This window comes from Monodon monoceros, unplaced genomic scaffold, assembly GCF_005190385.1.
Source record: "Monodon monoceros isolate NGI ecotype Baffin Bay Population unplaced genomic scaffold, NGI_Narwhal_1 Super_Scaffold_3, whole genome shotgun sequence".
Taxonomy (NCBI): Eukaryota; Metazoa; Chordata; class Mammalia; order Artiodactyla; family Monodontidae; genus Monodon; species Monodon monoceros.
Genome location: NW_021703780.1, coordinates 68,445,403 through 68,458,368, shown reverse-complemented (window position 1 = coordinate 68,458,368; position 12,966 = coordinate 68,445,403). Strand labels below are relative to the sequence as shown.

The following is a 12,966-nucleotide window of genomic DNA, read 5'->3' as shown; positions in this document are numbered from 1 at the left end:
TGCCTGAAATCCCTCCAATACCACGATTCAGTGAACTCATGTGGGACTAATGAGACCTCATCCTAGGGCATCTAATGCTATGTATACAAAAGCAATAAGAATGTTAACTGCTTGCTGATAAAAGATCACATGAACTCAAAGTGCAAAGAAAGTACAAAACAGCTGCAATTACGGCAATTATGTTGAAGAAGTCGTCATCCCCCAGCGTATCCAAAATAGATGAGACTGTTTGCTTTGCGATCGTCAGGCGGAGCCCTTTCATGCTGCCACTGACATCCACTAAAATGACCACGTCTTTCGGAGAAGTCGCTGCCTGGATGTACCTAGATCAGAGGAAAATTAAGTAAAAATGAATCCTGAATCTCTAGGCAAGTTTCCTCTTTTAAAAAATAACTAAGAGGTTTGACCGTTTCCTACCATTTTCGGTTCCTGCAGTCAAAGGCAATGACTCCATTCTCATCTGGTTCCCATTTAATCCCTAGAAGAAAAATGGAGTTATAAGAAACCCAGAAACTTCAAATATTTATTCACAGCATTTCAAGGCTGCTCTGCTTTGCTGATTGAATGAACATGGTGAAAAATCACATGCAAACACCGACCCTGGAGCTCATCACATGTTCCATCACCAACTCTGGGAAGGTGCTTTAGGGCTGGAACACCATAGCAAACACGGCCTTAGCTCAGGCACTCCAAGATCTGCTAGAGAGTGGTGACATCTTTAGTAACCCACTGTCCATCAAGAAAGGACATGACTCCAGCCCCTTCCCATGGCTAATGATAAAGTTAGCCAAGGTCATTTCTCACTGTCCTTCAAGTTGCTGGACCTGGCTGCATCATTCATGGATCTCTGGGCAGGGTCAGGCCCCGTCCCTGGACCCAGATAGGTATATGTCTAGGGCAAGGGGGGTAGAAAGCATTCAATATGTTTCCATCTCAGAATATACACAAGTCTGTTCTCTTTTCAGTTCTGTTTTGTCTTGGCCTTCTACACTGAAATGAAATAAAATGGCCCTAACTATACTGCATAATAAAATTTCAATTTCAGTCTTTGAAGCCTGGGGGTTTTTCTCCTTACGTAAAATGGGATCCAACATCCTTAGTCTCATGGCTTGCAGACTGGTCAGGATATGTCCAAGGTTCACATGCTCTATTTACAACTTAATCTTTATGAATAAACTTTCATTTAAAAAGAAAAGGGTTTGCTGCCTAAAAATAAGATAGAAAATCATTGTTTTCAACCATCAGTACTGCTCAGGGATGGAGGATTAGAAACACAGATTTTGGAGTTAAGAAAATAAAACAGAAAAATTATTTTCACAGGAGAAAATCCTGACTTTGTAGCATTGAGATTCTCCTTTCCAATTAATAAGGGTCAGTTTTCTGGACCACACTGGGCTAATAACAGGCACGTGCTTAAGATAACATCACTAAATTATTCCAGAGATAATCATGAGATGGCAGCTTGTAAACCAAAGAGTCATTTTGTTTTGTCCTCCTTGTACCTACATTTCCCACGTGCAAATGGACCTAATTTAAAAGTTCTCTGCAACAAATTGGAAAACAGAAGTATGAGAAGCCATTGCCAATTGATGGTTATTAGGTAATGAAGATAAAAGTGACATAATATATTGTACACTAAAGGAGAAGAATGCAATTTATTTTAAAAACATCTGACATACTACATTTGTATAAAGCCAAGTACAGCTAGGATGACAGTCTTCACACATAATGAAATTATATATATAGTGAGGCTAGGTAATGTTCCAATGTGTAATTCCACAAAGAACTGGTTTGAGTCCAAATAAAGAGAATTTTTTTTAATGTGTTGATGCATGGTAGACATTCAGTGGACATTCTTTGAGTTGAATTGTGGCCAGTGTTTTTAGACCACAACCATATCTGATCATCCTCCATCTCACCCCTACTCTGCCACCCTTCCTCCATCACAGCCTTATCACCATGTGCTCCACTGGGGGAGAAAACATGCAATTCTGTTTTATTGTCCTAGCATTTAGGCCAGGGCCTAGGAAGAAGGAATTAATGACACTCAATGCTCTCCTTTTGGACTGCGGTCCTTTCCCTGCAAATGGGCTTGTAACTCCACCCATGCACTGCTGAAACGTGGTGCTTTTCAAAAAGGCTCTAGGGAAAGAATCCTTCCTTGCCTCTTCTTAGCTTCTGGTGGCTCCAAGCAATGCTTGGTGTTCCTTGACTTGTAGCTCATCTTTCCAATTTCTTACTCCATTTTCACGTGGCTGTCTTCCCTTTGTGTCTGTATGTCCTCCCTTCTCATAAGGACACCAGTTACATTGGATTTAATCCTAATCCAGTATGATCACATCCCAGCTATATTAGATCTATTTCCATGAAAGTTCACATCTGAGGCTCCAGGTGGACATGAATTTGGAGGGATGCTATTCAACCCACTACATGTAAGAAGCGTAGGACTTGTAAAACAAAAGTGAGGGGTGGCCACAGGGTAAAGAAGATTACCCCCGGGCACAGAGAACCATGTCTGCCAAGGTATGAGAAGAGCATGTCAAGTTCAAGGAGCTGAAGGAAGGCTGGTGTGGCTGTGCAGAGAGGATGTCTATAGCAAGGAAAGAGCCTGGGTGACAGCAGGAACCAGGAGGCCCACGCCCTTCCTGGTCAGGACAGGAGGTACACACTAAGGGGATGAAGACAGTACCTCAACACGGTTCTAGGCACAGCTGCCCTGGATATAACAATAAAGGTCACACTTTGACTCAAAGACAGGGTTGTATGGGCCCTGGAGGATCATCTCACCCACACCTAACCTTTGGGCCCAAATCTTCATTTCATAGCAGGGACTCCAAGGCTCTCAAAGTTCAGCAGATTTTCCTGAGATTTCTAGTTAGGACTGGGACTTGATCTCCCAAATCCCATGCCACCATTCTCTTCCTTACACAGGCAGCATAAGGAGGTTCCATGAGAATTTATTGTATCTTAGTGTGAGTTAACTGTATAAAAGTAAAACTGGTTTCCATGCCAGGGGAGGAACATCTGAGGGCCTTTAATCTGCTTATGTTCATCTTGAACCTCTGCTGCTGGGGCAGCAAGAGGCAGCATTTACCAAACTAATCTGACCATTGAGCCCTTCCTTTCCTAAGAATCTCACAACAAAATGATTTAGGAGACAACCTTCAGGAAACCCTGTCCCAGATGGTACTGTCTCTCCTAGGACATTTCAGCATTTTAGTATGTAATTTTTTGTACACACAGATATTTTGAAAATGTTCAAGTAATCAAATCCCAGAGAAATAATAGTTGGTTCATCTTAAATCTCTGAGATCCAAGGAACTGTCACTTAACCAAGGAGTACCCTCAGGAGCCATATCATTTCTGGAAGTGTCAAATGCCTCATGGGATCCCTCCCAGGCTGGCTGGGGCATGACTCTCAAGATAAAAGGAACAGTGCAGTTCAGCAGCAGCTTTCACTGCCATTCAGCCTTCTCTCGGCGGCACTCCAGACTTCAGGACCAGCATCAGTGATGCCTGCCCTGCCTGCCTCGGCCTGCCTTCCTCAGCTTTCACAAGACAAGGTCCCTAGAACATTCAGCATATCCACAGGTGAAACTGAAAATAATGTCAAAATCTCTACTACAGACTCAAATGCTCAAATGTGATTAAATGTAAAATATTGTACAATATTCCTATATACTATTGTTTCTCTCCCAAAGGCATTATAAACTAATATTGGAGGGAAATTAATTTCATCTAAGGCAACATATGTCTTCATAATCTTCTTGGCACATGAAAATGAAGAGTAGGGCCAACAGAGCAGAGCCTAACTCAGCATCTTCTGAAAGTCAGGTGATTCAATGAATGTGTTCCCTGCTGGCGCTGGCTGGAACTGGGTTTCTGCCACTGGCAACCAAAATCTCTAACGAATGCACTTCCCCACAAGAGGGAGCTTCGCGAGGGCAGTAACCTTTTCCGCTTAGCTCCCCATTTTATCCTCAGGGCCCCACACAGGGCTTGGAACAAAGCAAGAACTCAGGACACACTTACGTAAGAATGAAGGAACTTCCCTTCTGCTTACGACATTTACACTTAGCACTGATTCATACTATTGTACCACTCTAAACATGAAAAGAAGCATCCTAAAAAGAAAAAAAAAAAAAATCCTAGCAAAAAAAGCCCATGGATCCCTCATCTAACAATCATTTTATGTCCAAGAAACAAGAGGTGTACTCTCCGTTCAGAACCAAGCACTGAGTGAGCACTGACATGTATCAGGGCAGTGAAGCCCTTTGGAGGACTGTGACCTATGTCTTTATTCACAAAGAAAATAGGCAGAAATTTTACAAAATTCTGCCACCAATATCATAAAAGAACTGTAATCATTTCTGAGTCAACTATTCTGATTCTGACTGATAAAAATCTTGTACATAAATTAATCTCTCCAATTAGAGAAACCCTTTATGAGGATTTTCTTTTGTTATGGACTGAATGTTTGTGTCCCACCAACATTCATAGGTTGAAGAACCCTATGTTCTGGTATTGACAGGTAATTTTCTTTGCGAGGCAATTAGGTTTAGATGAGGTCATGAGAGTAGAACCCCCATGATGGGATTAGTGCCCTTCCAGGAAGAGTAAGAAACACCAGAGCTTCCTCTCTCTCCCATGTGAGGACACAGGAAGAAGGCAGCCGTCTGCAAGCCAGAAAGAGGGGTCTCACCAAGAACCATATCTGCCAGCACCTTGATCTTGGTCTTCCCAGCCTCTAGAACAATGAGAAATAAATGTCTGTTGTTTAAACCACCTAGTCTGTGGTGTTTTGTTACGGCAGCCCGAGATGACTCATACATCTCTACTATCAGATTTTAAATTTGAAACTTTCAATTTAGTTTGAAGACTTCCTGCTGGTGGACACAACAGATGATCTGTGGTTTCTTCTTATTTGCTCCACCTTCATCCAAATGCCACGTGGTAAGATGTCCTTGTGGCTTCCCTGATGGATCAGCCCCCCGCCATGCTCTATTTTCACAACATCTGCATTAAATTTACTCTCCGTTGAGTGTATCAAAGCAGATTGCAATTTGGTGACACTGGAACTTTAATAGACCACTGTTTATTATAATGTTATCTTTAATAGAATGCTTATTGTTTAAATTTCTGTGAGCTCCAGGAGGAACCATGCATGCCCTGCTGAACATAGCTCTCAGGAAATGTTGAATAATCTGGCAAAGCAGGCACTCGGCAGGCAAGTCTCAGGGGACAGATGCTAAGTGCAGGGCAAACAACTCCTGAAGGCAGAGGCTGGCAGTCTCTGTGCCTCAAAGTGGGAGGACATCAGGTGCCTAGGCTTACTTAATGAAAACATAAAAGACTCCACTTAATTGCTCCAAGATTATGCAGGGCGTTTTTTTCCTTCTTTTAGGTTGAGCTTGTTAATTTCTACAGCTGTAATGTTGGCACAATTGCAGCCTGGAGTCCTGTTTTCACAACTTGTAAGCAAAATTAAAACTTCCTTTTTTAATTACAATTCAAACCAAGCCAGAATTAAATTCCTGTTGCAAAGCAGAGGCCTGGAAAGACCCTAGAAGGAACACTTGTTCCAAAGTCACGATGGACAAACTCTGACAAACATATTCATTTGAGGGTGCTCTTGGTGGCACTGACGTCAGTAGTGCTTTGGCCATTTCAACCTCTCCTTTCAGGAGCAGTCAGCTTTAGAGTAGGGAAACCTAAGCTCAAATGTTTCCATTTCTTACATTTTTCAGTCAGAATTTAACTCAGCCGATTATGGATTGCTCCTTTCCCTGGTAATAATAACAACAATAACAGTAATAGTAGTAATAAAAGCAATCTCTTGTCCAGAAAGATGAAATATGATACGTTTCACACTCCAATGCCTCACTTTAGGTGGCAGCTCTATGAATAACTCTATTGAGGAAGATGCTGAAACCACACGTAGATCCAAATGTGGGTGTGCACACGTATGCAGATGCCACACTGCATTCCTGTCCTGTACCCTGACAACAGATTTAATAGATTTGAACTTAATCTTTCATTTTCTTGTAAGGGAAGGGAAAAAATTGTTAACCCTTAACCCTAAAGGAAAATATTACAGGATCAGTAACTTGAATCATAATTCTCAATGCAGGGATACTCACCTGGATACTGCCTAAAAAAGCCCTTTGCACTTCCAAAGTACTGCCATATGAGACTCGGGTCACGATCAAAGTTATCTACAAAAACTTTGTTTAGGGACTCGGACCAATAAACCCCATTGACAATTGCTGGATCTGGGGAAAAAAGGCAGGGAGAGAGAAGAGGAATGTTACAAACCAAAGTGAAACAGAACCCCAGCTGGCATCCCACGTAGCTGGCAGATATCACCATGGGGCCCATCCTGCAGGAAGCTGTGAAGAAAGTTATAGCTCCCGAAATGTTTAGCTCCTGGGAATTCCAGCTTTATGTATATTAGAGTTTCCCCATCCTGCCTGAGTCCTCTAAGCCACCCAGGAGACTCTACTGATGACTCCTTACTTGAAAGGCACATCCCTTTTTGGGTTACTTTCAATCTGGCTGAGCAAATAGTTCAGAGAAAGCAAAGAGAGACTTTCTTAGCATTCTGTTCCACTTTTTGGCTCCTGAGTCAGAACTCAGCATTGAAAACAGGAAAAATGTGTTTTCTGTCACTGCAGTCACCTCAGCCAACGCAGCCCTGTTCCAATTCTCTCCACCTCTAACTTAAAAGTCTGTTTTAAAAATAAATAAATAAGTAAATTGGAATTACATAACTAAATCTCTCTACCTCTTTTGTTCAGCAGATTATGAGCTCCATAAGGGCAGGAACAATCTTGCTTTGATCTCCTGCTGCACACCTTTGACCAGCACGTGGCAGAAACTCCAAAAATGTATGGATGGATAAAGAGATGAATGGATGAATGGATGGATGGATGGACTGATGAATAAAAGGTTGTTCTCCAATTCCAGACAACTATCTACTCTTCTGCCCTGTCATCCCATGAGCAAATGTCTTTTCCTCACCCTTGGGAGCCCAAAGATAGCCCCTTGTCTTTTGTCCACAGATGAGGATTAAGAGTGAAGACAAAGACAGAAAATATATACTTCTTGCGTACTGATCAAAGCATGGTGGATCACTGAGGATACTCTTTAACTGTCCACCTTTTTTTAACCTTGGAAGATCCTGTTTCAAAATAATGCAACACTCAGCAAAATTTTGTTTCAATAGTATAGATAATTGTCCAGTCCCAGTATGATGAGGGTAAGGATGACAATAGGATGAGCGTGTTAATAGTTAGGAAGAGGAGGAGGAGGAGAAACCTTTGTTGAGTCCTTCCTGCAAGGCAGGCACTGTGCTCATCTTCACTCCTTTCACCCCCACCACAGCCCTCCACAGCAGGTCCACTGTTGTTCTCCATGCTATACAAGTGGAAACGGAGAACCAGGAGGTCAGGTTTTAGGTGTTCCTAAGACACCCAACTAGCAAATGGCAAAGCCTCTTATCTGTGATTTCCTTATTTGTAAAATGAGGATGATAATACCCCATTATTTGGCCTGTTTGGAAGGTAAAACACATTGGCAGAAAGGGACTAATGGCCATAGGCATTCACAAAGTCATCAAGGGAGCTTAGTCCATTCCCCTGGAGTCCAGCACCCTCACCAGAATTCCCTGTGGAACTGTGAATCACAGTAACCCCACTGTGGTGTCCTCATTCCAAAGATCCCTCCATACTACACAGACAGCGGGTATGGGGACAGATTCCCTCAGTCCAGCCCATAAGTTGCACAGCAAGCCAACGAAAAAAGTAACTCTAGAAATGCTTATGTAAATTAGGTACACTGAAAGGAAACTCACTGTTGGCACTGTGCTAGCCACTCCTCTTCCTCAGCTGCCTGCCCTTTGCCAGCTGGCTGCCCACAAGATGTGGAGGATGAGACAGAGCCGCGATATGACGCCTGACCCAGTGGACAGACGTGGCGCCTTGTCTTACTGTCTTACCTCCAGCCTGTCTCATTCTTTCAGACCACTTACACGGATTCAACAGGCAAGCGGGATTCTAACTCTCATCTCAAGGGCAAATGCTCTAACTCTTGTAAACTATAATAAACCACATCATAGACTGGGAGAGTGAAAATGATCAAGTCAACTCTTTCCTGTAAAGTAATTTTGAGTTAAGACTATCCTCACCATCCTGGAAAATGGAGCTCTTTATTGTTCCTGTCCAAGCTTTACAATAATTACTGTGACTCACTCCTTGCTACGAAAGCCACTTAAATTAATCCACGAAGGTGCAAATACAATAGAGACAAGTGAAAAATCCACGGTTCTTGCCTCTTCCATCAATAACTTCAATTATAAAAACCTTACACAATTAGAAGCGAAAATTCCATTTCACGGGCTCCCTGTCTCAACATGTTAAGGAGTTCACCAGTTTCCAGTTAGACAATTCTTTTTTCTTGAGCATGATTTCTCTGGGGGTAGTAAAAGGCTGCCCATATCTCCAGATGGCCCTACTAACCTAAGATTGTTCCTCCCTCTGCCAACTGTGAGCACCTTCAGAAATTAAAAAAGAACTGTAGTGCCTGAGGATCATTTCATCCACTTCATTTGGATACCACATCTTGCTCTGAAATTATGTCTCTTTAAGAACAGAAGGCTTTGGTTTTCCCAGGGTATGATGAATAAGGGAAGTAGAATCACTAAAAAATATGGTCTAGTTAAAATAATCTAAGGGGTTTAACGGACTGTATTAGCTTCATGTGGCTGCTGTAAGAAATTACCACAAATCGGGGTGGGGGTGGGGGCTTAAAATAACAGAAATGTATTCCAGAGGCCAAAAGTTCAAAATCAAGGTGTTAGCAAGATTGGTTCCTTCTGGAGGCTCTGAGGGAGAATCGGTTCCATGCCTCTCTCCTAGCTTCCGGTGGTCGCCAGCAACCCTTGACGTTTCTTGCCTTATAAACACATCATTCCGATTTCTGCCTCCATCTTCACTTGGCCTCTGTGGATCTCTGTGTCAAGTCTCCCTCTCTTTTTTCTTTAAGAAAACCAGTCACTGGATCTGGGGTCCACCCTAAATTCAACATGAGCTCATCTCAAAATCTTTAGCTTAATTACATCTGCAAAGACTCGATTTCTAAATAAGGTCACATTTGAAGGATGTACTGGAGGTTAGGACTTGGACATATCCTTTAGAGGCCACTATTCAACCCATTACATGTACTCATACTCTCTTAATTATCCTATACAATATACCCATATTCTATGGTTGTTAATGTACTGTTTTTAAAATCTGAGTTTAATAGATGCAGGTCTTTTTCCTAGTGAAGGATGTTTAACGGCCTTCTCCCTTTTCTTCTTTATGGGAACAATTCAGATTTTCATGTCTGCATTGTAATTTTATGAGCTTACAATTCTTCCTGACCTCTTTCAATGGGTCCTACCTGTAGTGCAACAAACTGGACTAAAATCATTTCCCTTAATGTTTAGTGTTGTGTCAATGCCCAGCCTCTCTGCTCAATAAAGTGAACTCCACATAACATGGTCATTTTCCCAATGTTCCTGTCCATTCTGCATCAACTTATGATTCATATTGGTCAATATCAAGTCCAGGAATAGCAATTCTTCCTCCTGTTTCCTCTACCTTCTGAGAGATTAAGTTACCTCCAATGCCAGTCAAAAATTTATCAGACGTTCAGCTTTTAGTAAAACAGACTACTAGCAGAAGTTTAGAGAGTAAGAGTCCCATACCACCTTTCTGATCAATTTGCAATTTGTATCTGAAAAGCACTCACACATCCCTGCTCTGTTTTTATAATACATCATACAATCCATCAAAAAAGCACATTTGTAGCTTCCTTTTTTATTTCCACCCAATAACTGCTCTCATCTGTGCTTTCCTCTGAAGCTTGCACTTTGCTACATAGGGGTCACCTGATGTTGCAGAGAGCTAACGTTCTCTCTGCACACTCCCCCTTACACACATGCACACACATTTCCTTTTAGTTCTATTTCTGTGAATGAGTAACCATCGCATTTCAGTCCCGAGTTCCATCCTCCTGTGACCTATCTGAGATGATGAGCCTCAAGCAAATTAATGTATGTAGAATACTTAGCACAGCAACTGGCACATACAAAACACTCCATACATACTGGCCATTATTTGCTTCGTGTCTTAGCAAATAAATAAGGTTCCAAGAAGACTCCCAACTTTCCTCCCTGTTCTCTGCAGCGTGCCTCTGGGCAGCACCCCAACATTGCAGTCACCAGTCTGGAACTTGGGCTCTGGAGCTGGAATCCCAGGTTTGAGACCTCACTCTACACTTGTTAGCTAATGGCTTTGGACTTGTGACTTAACTTTCCTGTGTCCCAATGTCTCCATCTGTGGAAGGCAAATGAGAGCAGCCCTCCCTCGGAAGCTGGTGGTACAAGGCACATAGGTGCCCCGCAGCAGGAGGGCTCCACCAGGAGAGTACATCACCGGTTGCAGCTCTATGGTGAGCCCCCAACTCCCCACCCAGGGCAGTCCAGCTGTCGTAGGACCATCCAGGTAAGGCTCTACCTATGTGTCTTCCTCCCTTCCTCAAATTATCAGGGTCAGGCACTCTCGATGATTCTTCCATTTGTTCATTCGATTAGTATTTATTGAGCACCTACTATCTCAGGCATTCAGCACTGAACCAGACAGATCATGAAGCTGACATTTCAGTCTGACGAGGGGAGACAAGGGAAAAGAAATGAGAATTCCAAATAGAAATGGGTGTGATGAAGACAAGTAAAAGGGATGGTAGGCTTGAGAGTTACCCTGTGTGATTAGTTGGGGAAAGTGGAGTTACTCAAATTGGGCAGTCAAAAATGACCTCTTTGAGGAGAGCCCTGAATGCAAAGAAGGCATCAGCTCAAAACCCCCTTGGCCAGCAAAAACTTTCTAGGCAAAGAGAACAGCAAGTTCTGAAGTCTGGAGCTGGGAAGAAACCCATGTCTTAGGGAACAAAACAACAAAGCCACAAGTATTACTAGAGCCTTGTGAGCAAAGGAGAGAGTTACAGGATGGGGCTGGAGAGGTGGGCAGGCCATGGTGAGGATTTTAGCAGATCAGCAAAGTTTCCTGCCAAGTATACATTTTCTAACAGACGTAATCTGTGCTCCACCAGTGCCAAGGCCCATCATGCTTTTATTCATGGTTCAAAAATCAAATTTCTTTTCTTCTGAAATCTATAGCCAGCATAGCCTACTTCCTTTTTCCAGGACACACCCTTCAAACAATCAGGATCTTTATGGATGCCTTAGTATTTGAGTTTCCTCTCCAGACCTCAAAGTTACCTGATACTCCCTTCATCTTTTTTCTCAATATCATTTATTCTCCAGTGAATTAGCAGCACTGTATTAATTTAAACTTGCCATTTTCCAGCACAAAATATGGGTCCATTTCTAGAGGATCTGAGCATACATGAACAATTATAGGCTAATATTGAATTACAAACTACTGTTACCCAAAAGCCATTGTTTGAAGGGAAGGGACTGAATTCATGTTCAACTGGGTTTTGAAGTATGGCCCTTGTAAAGAAGGTATTTATTTCCTGCCTTGAACAAGCTGGAGGAAGGATCTTGGGCTTTCCTAAAGGTCTTTGAAGGTGTGTGTCTCCTGGATATAAAATTACACCAGCACAGGGATTACTGTGGGCACTGAGTCCACGCAGTTTTCCTCAGCCCCGCATGCTGGACGAGATTCAAGAGGAGAATGGCTGGAGAGGTTTCATGTCTCCCATTTCAGCAAGCAAATGACGTCTCTCTCGTTCATTCTAAATAGATCATAGATTAAATAATGAATACTTTTGATGCTAATTATCAAGTACTTAATATGTATTGGAAAATAGCCCTTAATGTGTGTTGAATTATAAAATAGATTTATTAGCAAAACATTTACCCTTCCTCTAAACTTACTGATGTGCTAGATATTAAATGCAGCTTGCTTTTCCCAAATCTGGAGGCATTTTCTGGCAGTCCTGGGAAGAGAGGGATGAGGAATACTCATGGCCCAGTGCTGAACCACTCTGGATGGAGCTAGGAAGAAAAGTGAGTGGGGAACACAGCTACTAGTTTGGCAAAACCTAGAGGGTACCTTAGACTCTCAGCCCATTGCCTCGATGTGCTAGACTTCAGGAGCTCATTCCCCAGTGGGATTTCACGTCAATGATGGAACTTGTTTGTTCGGATTTTTTGCCTTAAGTATATCAACTTTAAATAGTCCTCCTCCCTTAACATATTTAAATTTTTGTGGAGAAACTTGCATTTCTTCCTCCTTGTCATTCTTTATCCCCCTGGAATAAACCATTCCCAAGTCTTTGTCAGAGATACTAAGAAAAAGAAAATTATGTGATAGAAATCAAAATAATAATGATACTGATAGCAGCAGAGATTGCCATTTCTGGCACATTTATAATGTGCCACGGACTATGCAGGGCAGTTACAAACTACTCTTCCTAGCCCCATTTTACAGATGAGGAAACTGATCCTCAGAGCATTGAAGTCCATTGCCCCAGTACATCACCTGCCCAAGGTAGAGATTAGCTAAATTGCATGTTGTGTCCAAGCTATTAGTTGGAAGAAGACTGGAATGGAGGCCTCAAACTCTACTACTCACCAGATAGTAAGGGGTGGGGGTAAAAAGGTGGCATGGGAGGTGTAGTCAAGGTAACATGTGGCTCAGAGCAGGCTGTCTGCCCCCAGCGGTCAACAAATAAATGAAGTGGGTGGTCTGGAGGAGGGGGCTGGGATCAAGCTTTCTTGGGGACCCTGACAGCATCTTCACACTTAATGCTCCAGGCATGTGTGTGAGTTGAAGAGGACGTGGTGGATGAAGATAAGGTAGAGCCCATCTGCAAGGGTCCCCTAACGCATCCCCCTTGGGGTCTCTGCTGCAGAGCCACAGTGAAGCTCTTTCATCGCCATCATCATCTGGATTTGGG

At 42.6% G+C, this 12,966-nt stretch overlaps 1 protein-coding gene across 1 annotated transcript in view; it reads right to left on the bottom strand.

The window, feature by feature from the left end:
• Positions 1-12,966, bottom strand: part of CACNA2D3 (calcium voltage-gated channel auxiliary subunit alpha2delta 3) — a 781,826-nt gene that overhangs the window by 427,213 nt on the left and 341,647 nt on the right. Inside the window, exons 6-8 of the mRNA XM_029243037.1 lie at positions 6,141-6,272; positions 418-478; positions 173-323 (exon numbers count right to left, since the gene is read on the bottom strand). Coding sequence (XP_029098870.1) covers positions 173-323; positions 418-478; positions 6,141-6,272 — 344 coding nt within the window. The remainder of the gene's footprint in view (positions 1-172; positions 324-417; positions 479-6,140; positions 6,273-12,966) is intronic.